The sequence below is a fragment of the Antrostomus carolinensis genome, unplaced genomic scaffold (assembly GCF_000700745.2).
Source record: "Antrostomus carolinensis isolate BGI_N321 unplaced genomic scaffold, ASM70074v2 scaffold22462, whole genome shotgun sequence".
In the NCBI taxonomy this organism is placed as follows: Eukaryota; Metazoa; Chordata; class Aves; order Caprimulgiformes; family Caprimulgidae; genus Antrostomus; species Antrostomus carolinensis.
In genome coordinates, this window is record NW_010301965.1 from 35,393 (window position 1) to 45,672 (window position 10,280).

Below are 10,280 nucleotides of genomic sequence, written 5' to 3' on the forward strand. Positions count from 1 at the left end.
GCTGGAGCACTCCATTTGGCAAGAGGTGACGGGCATTAGGAAGGAGGAAGGAGAATGCTCACACACCCTGGCATAGATCATACTCTCAGGCTCCCTCCAAACCAAACCAAGCCCATGGAAGGGCTCCACGTGCAGCACAGGGCTAATGGGGAGAGGAGACAAATCCCTCCTGGGTGACCAAGGTAGGGAGCAGGAGGCAGAGAGCAGTGACAGCCCCTGCAAACCACCTCCCAGGGGGGAGGGCAGCAGTGGAGCCCCATTTTTGGGGACAGAAGGTGCATTGCTGAGCTGGGGTGGCTCACACCCTCTAACCACAGCCTGCCAGCCCAGAGGCCCCGAGTGCTTTTCAGTTGGACATGAATCTCCTGCAAAGCTCCATTTTTGAGCTGCTATTGCCCGATTCAGTGCCTTCTGTGTCACAGGCAGGGAGCAGAGCAGGATGAATCTCTCTTGTCACAACTAATTCTGCGTGGCCAGACTTCGCCTTCCCCGACTTAATTTGCTGCTCTGAGAAAATTAGACGTTCTCCTGCTTCTGTGGAAAAAGTCAAGCACTACCTCTGAAGGTAATTCAGAGGCTTTGATGCTGCTCTTTAGTCATTCGGGCACCACAGCCACAGCATCGCTCCCTGGACTGACCAGGGGCTGGGGATGAGAGTCACTAATCCTCATGCACAGCGTGTGAGCCTCGGGCAAACTTCATCCACCACCATCCTGCAGCTCAGCATGGGAGAGGCAAGATTATTTCCAGAGCAAGAATTTTATCTTTAATAACCTCAGTACTACCAGTGCCCAGCAGTGGAGGAGTTTGCCAAAGTTCATAGTACAGCAGTGCCTTGAAATGCTAAGGACACACTAGGACCTGGGTCTGAATTTGAATTCAATGGCACTGGAGAACATGAAAGCTACGCCCAAGGCCACGTGCACACAAGACATGCAAACTACACCCTTCGAAAGTGGTTTTAAACCTCCCCCTCTGAGACATTACTGTTTTTTAGGCCAGAGGTGGGAAGGTTTTCACCCCAGTTTATTCAGAGACAGGCTGGGGATGCGGAGGGGGAGATGGACACAGCCGCCTCCCTCCCATGCCAACCCTCGCACGCAGGAGTTTGTACTCGGGTTTAGCTCTAACCCCAACATTGTGATCTGGCACTCAGCACAGAGCAGTGCACTGATCATTCATTCACCAGTGCAAAAAAGTAAATCCCCAACGCAAACAAAAACAAACAGAGGGGACACTCAGGTTACTTGCACTGGATGCTCTGGAGCAAGGACCCCCCGGCTCTGTCCCCACCCCAAGCCCACCGTGATACACTCCCACCAGAGATGGGATTTTTGCAGCAACAGCAGCAGTTACCTGGCTGGCAGTTGAGGTGACTTAGTAGCAGGATAGCAAAGGATGGAGCCTCTCCTCCTCAGGGCAAGGAGACCTCACCCAGAGGGAGAGGGCGAGGGAGCGGCTGCATTTCACAAACCTGTTCACGCTCGGCACGCTTTGGGTGAGCCCGCCAAGCGAGAGCCCAGCGCCAACCTTTGCTGGAGGTGTGTCCCTCCAAAGCGCTGCGTGATCAGCTCCCAGAGCACAGAATCACTCCACACCAAATCCTCCAAGTGCCAGGGACAGAGGGGTGACCAGGGCAGGTCCCAGGATGAAGAAGGACTCGAGCAGTGACCTGGGTTTCTGAGCTGGGCTGGAAAGGCAGCCACAGCCCACAGCACTGCCCAGCACTTCCTCAATCCAGAGCAGGGGAGGGAGGAAAAGGCAAAGCAGCCACGAGAGCTGCTGCTGCTCCTGCCTCAGCCCCAGGAACACTCAGAGCACACAGGCTGCTGCAAGCCCACCTCTGCCGAGCAGCTTTCAGGATCATTGTCTCCCTCCCCTTCCAATTACATCCTTCCTCTTAGAGCTTCCAGGGCACCACCGTGCATCCCTCCTGCCCAGAGCAGAACGGGCTCTTCCTGGGCAGGCAGACTGACCCCCCAGCTGTTCTTATGCTTGCAAATAGCAATCCCATCCTGAAGAAAAAGAGGAGCAGCCACACACAGTCAAGATCACATCAAATCACTCCTTTAAGTGAGAAAACTCCCGGTGTACACCCCCAGCTGAACACGATGGGGTGTTTGTGTTCGTAGCTCTAACAGGGCAGTTGACAAGCTATGCGGGAGCACAGACAAAAGCATCTTCTCCCAAGAAATGGTTGGACAAGGGCCTCCCACACCTAAATTCCAGGGACTGCAGCCCTTCCCTGCCAGGCTGCCAGCTGAACCTGCAGCCCACTCATCCCAATATCGCAGCCACAAAGGCCTGAGAACCCCCTGCCAGTGCTCCCTTGGGACGCCTCCACCTGAAGCAGCCCGGATTAGACAGCAATTGTTTTCTCCAGTAACCAAATACCTTCAGTTTAAAATACCTCCAATTCCTTCTTTTAAAGGAGGCAGAGACTGTTATTTAGCAGCTCCCAAGACAGACTATTACTAATCCCACATGTGACCTCTCATTTCTCTCTTTAAACTGCCTGGTTTGTCTCATGCTAATAATTTCTCACAGGTTCCATTAGTCCGTCAAGACCCATCCATGGTCACCAGACCCCTCAGAGCGTGTGACCAGAAGTGAACAAGGCCCAGGACACAGATGTATCACTGACAGCGGGACCAAAGGCCACGATACACATCTCATTCCTGTTTTAATTGATGCAATGGTACCAGGCATGGCTAGCTCAGCCTATAATTAAAATTCCAGTACTAAACCCAAAGATACTCCATAGGAAAAGCTGATTGAAGGCAATAATCTCGACCATCCTGCTGGAGCTTCCTGTTTGAGGGCAATCATGTGGCCTACTTGCCAATTAATTAATGGAAAGAGAGCAAACACTTTAAAGCAAACAGTGCAGCCTAATGAAAGAGCAAAGCAGTAAGGAAGCAGGTTTCCAGGCACCATAAACCAGTGCTCTGCATCTTGCTCTGGTTGTTTCAGGCACAACTAACACCTGCCAGTTCCAGGGGAACCGCTTGGTTCCATGTGTCACACCAGACACTTCACTTGCCTACGCTGCTCCCTTGTAACTGCCTCACCTTTGCCACTCTGAGCTCCACTGCAGGGCTAAAAGCCTCAATAAATGTTGTGAGTCTGGTTTCCATCATACAGGTGACTTGAGTAACAGTATTACTTCCCCCTTCCCCCTTTTTTTTTTCATTTTTACATTTTCCCCAGTGCCTCATCAGTGCTTCCCACATAATTTAAGTTACAACACAGCTTACAAACCCCGCTCCACTCACTTTCCATTAACACGACATCAAAACAAATAAGCCAAGTTACCTCTGAGAGCAGCAGATGTTGTTATCTGAGCCCTCAGGCAGAAGATCCTTCTCCAGAACTAAGTGGCCATTCTCCAGGGGTTAAGTAGCCCCAGGTGATGGTGTGACCTTGATCCTCTGAATACTTCGGAGGCAGAGTGCTTGGTGTTCTCAATGCTCAACATAAACTACACGCCTCAGAGGTCAGGAATAAAACTTTATTGTTTTCAGATTTCTTATCTGCGTGTTCAACTAATCAGTTACCTGTCAAAAGATGTTTAACATAAAGAGGCCAATTGCTCCTCGCTTTTTGGAACAGTAACCAATTAGAAAGTGGCCGCAGTACAAGTTTCACTGGAATCAATCCAGGCACCACATAGATTTGTGGCAGGAAAGCAGAAAGGAGTTTGGTTTGGTTTGCAAAGTGAAACAGAACAGTTCTCCAAGTGATTTGATATAAAAGCTGAAAAGGAGAGAGCAGCTCAGATTAACGTACACGGAAAGAGGTACCATGAAGCAGATCCACCAGCTGATGCCTGTGCCGGTTGTTGCACGACCTTTCCTTGACTAAAAGGAAAGAAGCTTTATGGGGAGGAGAAATCTGCCTTTCAAGATCAAGTTTTCTAGAAATTGTCATCTGATGAATAAATAGTCTTCCACGCTTTTTTCAGCTCTACGCTTTCCCTTTCTCTTGTAAAATCCTCCTGGCATCCAGAAGCAAAAGTAATTAGTTAAAATTAAACATAAACAAGAAGTGCCTCCTCCTCCTCCCCCTCTTAACTCCTTCTGAGCAGAGTCCTCTCAAAAGCTGTTTTGTACTTTGAGGACTCACAAATCAGATCAACTTTGAACAGAGAAGCAAACATTTATCTTAAAATAATGGGAATTGTTAATTCCTCCCATCCATCTGCCATGCACCTTGCATGGAAAATTCCCATGACAACAACAATCCAAACTTTTAAAACAGTTCTTCTGTTTCCACCCCTATAAACTCTGATGCCTAAAAATGGAGAAACAACGCAAAGACAATCGGTGCAGAAGAGTTAAGGCAGATGAAACAAACTGCTGTTTCACCTTCCAGCTACAGGCTGAGCAAAAACCCAAATGTTGCTGGTGGAAACTTCCAAATATTTTATTTAGGAACAGTTTTGCCCATGTGCTGTGGTCTTTTTTTCCTGTTTAAATGATCACTATTATGAAATTACTCACATTTTGAAAGTGCCCATGACCACAGCACCTGGGTGCTTTGTAAAAAAAAAAAGCTGTCTGGCATGACAGAGACCTGTCACTACTAGTCTCCTGTTGCTTATTCCTCATTTCAGGTGTATCTACTGATCGAGGATGAGGAAAAAAGCAACAGATGAACTCCAGGAAAAAGATCATCCTGTTTTCAGGCAAGGTTTCAATCACAGACAAAATGACCATTGAGAGAGACCCAACTTCCCATGAAGAGCAAGTAGCTATTTCTAAAGCCACCCATGAAGCTAGTTTCCCAGGAAAAGCCTTGTAGGAATAAGGTTCTATACTGTATTTAGGTATTTAACAAAACATCTGTCAATATAGAAGGACCCTATTGGCCCAGAGTACAAATTCAGGCTATACTTCAGCACGACCGGGGTGAACATTAACATTTGGTATTTACCATCCTCATCGATAAGGAAAGAGCCTCTATTTTTGAATGTCACATTTTAAAAAAATAGACACACTTCTGGGAGTCAAAAGGGAAGGAGAAGTTAGCCCCCCTGGTTACTGTTTCATAGCCTCCACGGAGGCAGCCTCACCTTGCTGGTTTAGTTCTGCAACCACTTTTGCTTCTGTTTCCCCATCACACCCAGATTTCTAGATCAAAATACCAAATTATAGCGTCAAATAATGAGACAGAGGGATGAATCAAATTATATCTATGCCCTGGTCCATGGTAAGTAGATGTGTACCAGCCCTGAACAGGTCACTGGTCATAAAGCAAGTTTCACCTTCTCCAAGCAGTATGGAATTTCTCTGTGCTCCAGATTATTTTCAGCTATTTATAGTGTTCGTATGTTTCTGAATAGATTGTTTGTCTTTAATACACTGGGAGAGAAGGTAAGTGCACAGACAAATACACAGAACACAGGGAAGAAGATGGTCAAACTTCCCTCTTTCAGTTTCAGGTGCAGATATTTGTGTCCTAGAACCTCCTGGAGCTTTTCCTTCAATACAGAATAAAACCTCTGTTCCTCAGGGGGTCCTGGTTAACTTTTGAATCCAAAGATGCCCTTTATATATCCTGTGAGGCCACTCTTGGCCTTCTGCTCCACCTTGTCCTCCAGAGGTGGGAAAGCAACATGATTAAGGGCCAGGTCAAAGAACAGGGGTTTGCATGGAATGGGCTGGAAGCCTGGAGGGAAGTGCACGAGGCTGACTTGCTTGCTGACAAGAGAAGGATCCAGACAGAAAGTCTCAAACCGTTCTGAGAGTGGCTGAAAGAAACCAATGCAGAAACACAAATTAAAACACATGTCAAATCAAAGCTGACAAAGGTCAGACAAGCAAAAAGGACTAAGCAGCAACTGAGACAAAAGAAGCTGAAGGTCCCTTGGGTGACATCCTAGGCCCTTCAAATTATTTGAACCCCTGTCGAAGTATCGCTGCTGGATCTCTGGAAAACCTTCTCACATGCAGGGAGAAAGCTGAATTTAAAAAAATGAAGATGCCACACTAGAAGCTATAAGCAGTAGCCTATTTTGTACCCAAGGAACCCCACTGTTAGCCACCTTCAGGACTTGCAGAAGGAAACCAAGACTAATAAAATCTCTTAAATAAAGCAGTCATGCCCAAACTCCAATCAGCATGACATTCCTTGAGTTGTAGAGACATTCAGCTAACAGGTTAAATTAATAATACTCATTAAGAACACTACTGGAATTTGCCTGAGATCTCAGCTCTTACCTTGCCATCCTTGACCTGAGATGGAGACTCAGTCTCATGAGTATCATTTGCATCTGCAAAATTGAAGAAAAAGTGGTAAGAGTAACATGCTAGATCTTGTCATAAAGTAAGACTGCCTCAGGAGTCAGCTGTCCTCTAAGCTTAACTATGAACCTGGCTAAGATGATCACCCATACTCATCTACAGCCAACACAGCTCTACAGTGACCGAGAGCTTCTCCTTCATGTTGTGAGAAGCTCCTGAAAGAAGCACAGATTTTGAGTTAAGCACAAAGCAGCAGATGACGAGGAGACCCCAGCGGGGTCTGTTAAAGCAGTATTAAGGCAATAAAAGACAAGGCAAGCAATCCATTACTTATCTTGGGTTTCCAGCAGCAGGCACAGCAAAAACAGCAGCCCAAGAAATCACAAAGTTCACCCATTCCCTCAAAGTTCCTCTAATGTGGTTGACACTGACAAAGAGCAGAACATCACTGCTCTCCCCTTCCTTAGTAGTTCTCCCAGCTCAGCAAAACTGGGCTGAGTAAGGTCAACTTGTCTGCAGCAAAAAAACCCCAAAAAACCACTAAACAGTGTTCTGTGCAGGTTACTAAAAGAGGTGCACATCCTCATTAAGTGTCTTTGCACCTCTGGCAGAGAGCAAGATGCCAAATGTCTAGTCATTGGTGGCCTAGCCACACTACACACAGCTAGAAGAAGGTGGAACTGGAGGGGGAAAAAAAAACCCAACATTTTCCAGAGTCTACATAGATCAAAGTGGAAAAACATTTGGGACTTCAGAAATGAAACAAAAGGAATTAAATAGCTGCAGAGGCATTATTCAAGAGATGTTACAGCTCTAGTACAACCGTTCAACTCACCTAATATAGCTGCTGCTTGCAAGGAGTATTTCTCTGCATTGACTTGAGTGATCAGATCCTGAACATCAGGAAGCTCCTAGGTCATTGAAGAAAGTTATTTGAGAGCCTGAAATGTGTCAGTTTAACAGGTAGGGTAAAGGCAAAACCTGACAAAGAACTAAGAAATATAGTCCTAGTGCTGATAAGCCTTCTCAGAAGAGAAAAAACTACAGTGCAGTCCTTCAGGCACTACAGAAGCTGTATAACAGAAAACACACATACGAGAGAAAGTGGTAAATTGTTATGAAGTTGTTACAGCAAGTCTGCCTCTCCTCCAAAGCAAGTGCCAGCTAAAGCATTTCCACATCACTAAAGTCTCTACTATAATGTGTCAAGGAGTCACATTTGTGTTACTCTTCTCCCTGCTTAAAGATCAGTTTTGAACTGTAACGGCCTAGCACCTAATTGACAATGAATACCAGGACAGAGCTTTTTCATAAACTACAGCTCCTTTCTACACACAGGACTGGGTTCCTACCTTCAAGCTGTTCGTATAAGCTCCAGCTCCTGACTGAACTTCGCGGGCGTATTTCAGCACTCTCTCATATAAAACAAGAGCTTCACTCCATTTCTTTACCAGGACATAGGACTGTGCAATGAAGAAACACCTGCAACAGTAAAGAGTGGATCCTTGACATATTTGTTATCTTTTGCCAACTCAAATGACTGAGAACAGTAGATATTATGAAGTAGCACAGGCCAGTTTCCTCTTAATATCCAGTCTCCATTTCACAAAAGGGCAGAGGAAACTACATCAAAGTCCTGCACAGCACATAGAGCTTTGGAACAATAACCTTTGAAGATGTAATGCTTGCTAAAGAAAACTTGTCTGTTTCTCAGTCACCTGTAAGCTTTGTACACAAGTGTCTTCAATCCAATCTCTTTTTGGAAGTTCTTGTCCTCTTCTAGGCCAGGAAGCTGCGTCAGTTCCACGAGGTTCTGTGCAAAAGAGAGTCAGAGTAACAAATGCAGGCGTTGTTTTCCTCTGGAATATGCTGGAGTAAGAGAAAGCTGTCCCTTTTAACAAGTGAACAGTACACTCCCATGGAAATAGTTTCCAGATTTCTAATGATCAGTATGCTAAGCTTATGAAGGACACTCATTGAAACTTGTGCAAGTTTGCCTTCAGGACAGATTTCCTGACATAAACAGGAATTAGGACAAAGTCTCCTCAGACTTCACATGAAGTAATTCTTTCATAAGACACTTCCCCTTCCCATTCACAATTGCTTCAGCCACAGGCTCCCACAGTTAAGAGAAAATTTATGTGAGAAACTGCTTATGAAGAACAAGTACATTTCAAGTATTTTTAGCTGCTACTTTCTCTGGCCAGCAGAAACTGAGGCAGCTATCAGAGTGCTGCATAAAATAGTCAGAAAAACTACTTTAAAACTGCTGTAGAGTGTACAAGCAAGGGCACCCATTCTACCAGCATCTGCTGTTCCTAACGAGAAGGGGGTTTTGTGTTTCACGTAGATGAAGGTACTTAGAGGTACCTTCAACAAGGTACCTCTAAGTACTCAGTTGCTCTTCAGACTTCCCGGGCAGTTCACTTGCACTGCTCTATTTTCTACAATAACTTTTTGTACTAAAGTTCTCCAGTCAACATGAAGAATTAGATTTGTTTTCCCAGCACTACCTGCAAAATGATATCGTAAAGACGGATCAGGTCCTGAGGCCGTGCTGCGCGCTTGCCATCCTCCTCTGACCGCTGCTGCTGCAGCAGTGCCTTCTGCAGAGACTTTGCCATGCTCTCATTGCGCTTGATGGCTGTTGACAGTTTGATGTAAGTCAAATAACTAAAAAGATAAAAGATAAAATATCATTAGCAGACTGTCAGGACTACTCAGACATTACTCTTTGTTCTGAAAACACTCCTCCCTCCAGTCTAAGCTGATACTAGTAGGGGAAAAAAACATCTGAAAGGTCAACATGAAAGTCTTAAGTAAAATGTTTTCAAAGCTGCATGAATCAGATCCTTATCCATACAGTCATCCTTTGAGATCTGAGAGGCCCAGAACAAAAACCCCATAAAACAAAACCAAACAAAAATAAAATCTTGACATAAGAACATGACTTCTTCACCTCAGTACAGACAGCAATGTTTGCCTATTACCTGTGTAAGTACTGGATGTTGGACACCTTCCCAGAGTCATTTTCCAGAGAGTGTTCCCGCTGCTTCTGCAGAAATTAGGAACAAAACACTGCATCATTTACTTAAAACTGACAGCTGAGGGAAGAAAACATCAGAAACAACTCAAGGTTTGGGTAAACCAGGGAAGTTAGACTTCCAGGCAAAAGACTGAGGGCTTCTATATTGCTATTCACCCTCTCCAGCTCTGAAGAGAATAAAATAAAAGGTGCTAGACTCTTTTGCAGCTTTTTATTAAAGAAATTCCAGCCACTTTTACTATTAAACAAGTTTAACAATAACAAATCAGTCCCAAAGAAATGCTGTGTTGCTGAAAGTAGAAACACTGATGTTTGCTGCTTACCTGGTCTGGTTTCAGATCTTCCCGAACAGCCTGAATGGCATCTCTGCACTCGCTGAGTAAAGATTCAAACAAACGTTCCTTCGTCTCCTCATTTTCTGCCTAAGTGCAAAGGAAAGTTAAGACAGATATCTACTAGAAATGTTTGTATTTTGCATCCCATGATGCAAGAATTAACTGAGGAGATGGAATAAAGTTTCTCCCCAGTTATGGCTTTAAGATCCATGAGTAGCTACAACTCCAGTCTGCACCTGGCTGTAATATGCTCCAGGGGGTAAAATGCCAGAAATTATGGGGAACATGGTCAGAGCTGAGAATCTAGCAGCACTGAAGGCCTAGCACACACAGCTCTGGTCATGATCATCTCATCCCTGCAACAGCTACCTTCCCAGCAACTCCCTTCCCTTCCAGGATGGCACTAACACTGCTCTGAGAACAGCTGAGGTTGGACTGCACTGTGGGAAAGGCCCAGCAACAGAAGAGCTGAGCATTACTGAACTACCAAACTACCCATACAGACTGCTCTTGTTATGCTGATTTAACTTTTCTCATGTGGTAAGAACATGTAGATGATTATCTTTTCTACACTCCCACTCCAGTAATGCTCACAGTGGCAATAATTAGCTCGTTTGAAGCCTTTTTTTTTAAAGTAACCCTGTATTTTAGTAG

The 10,280-nt window shown here is 45.2% G+C and overlaps 1 protein-coding gene across 1 annotated transcript in view; it reads right to left on the bottom strand.

Moving 5' to 3' along the window:
* Positions 1-5,159: 5,159 nt before the first annotated feature.
* SRP68 (signal recognition particle 68) overlaps positions 5,160-10,280 on the bottom strand; it is a 9,422-nt gene continuing 4,301 nt past the window's right edge. Inside the window, exons 4-11 of the mRNA XM_010163674.1 lie at positions 9,615-9,713; positions 9,236-9,300; positions 8,759-8,918; positions 7,964-8,058; positions 7,598-7,727; positions 7,081-7,156; positions 6,222-6,274; positions 5,160-5,752 (exon numbers count right to left, since the gene is read on the bottom strand). Of these exons, the coding sequence (XP_010161976.1) occupies positions 5,525-5,752; positions 6,222-6,274; positions 7,081-7,156; positions 7,598-7,727; positions 7,964-8,058; positions 8,759-8,918; positions 9,236-9,300; positions 9,615-9,713 (906 nt within the window). The 3' untranslated portion in view covers positions 5,160-5,524. The remainder of the gene's footprint in view (positions 5,753-6,221; positions 6,275-7,080; positions 7,157-7,597; positions 7,728-7,963; positions 8,059-8,758; positions 8,919-9,235; positions 9,301-9,614; positions 9,714-10,280) is intronic.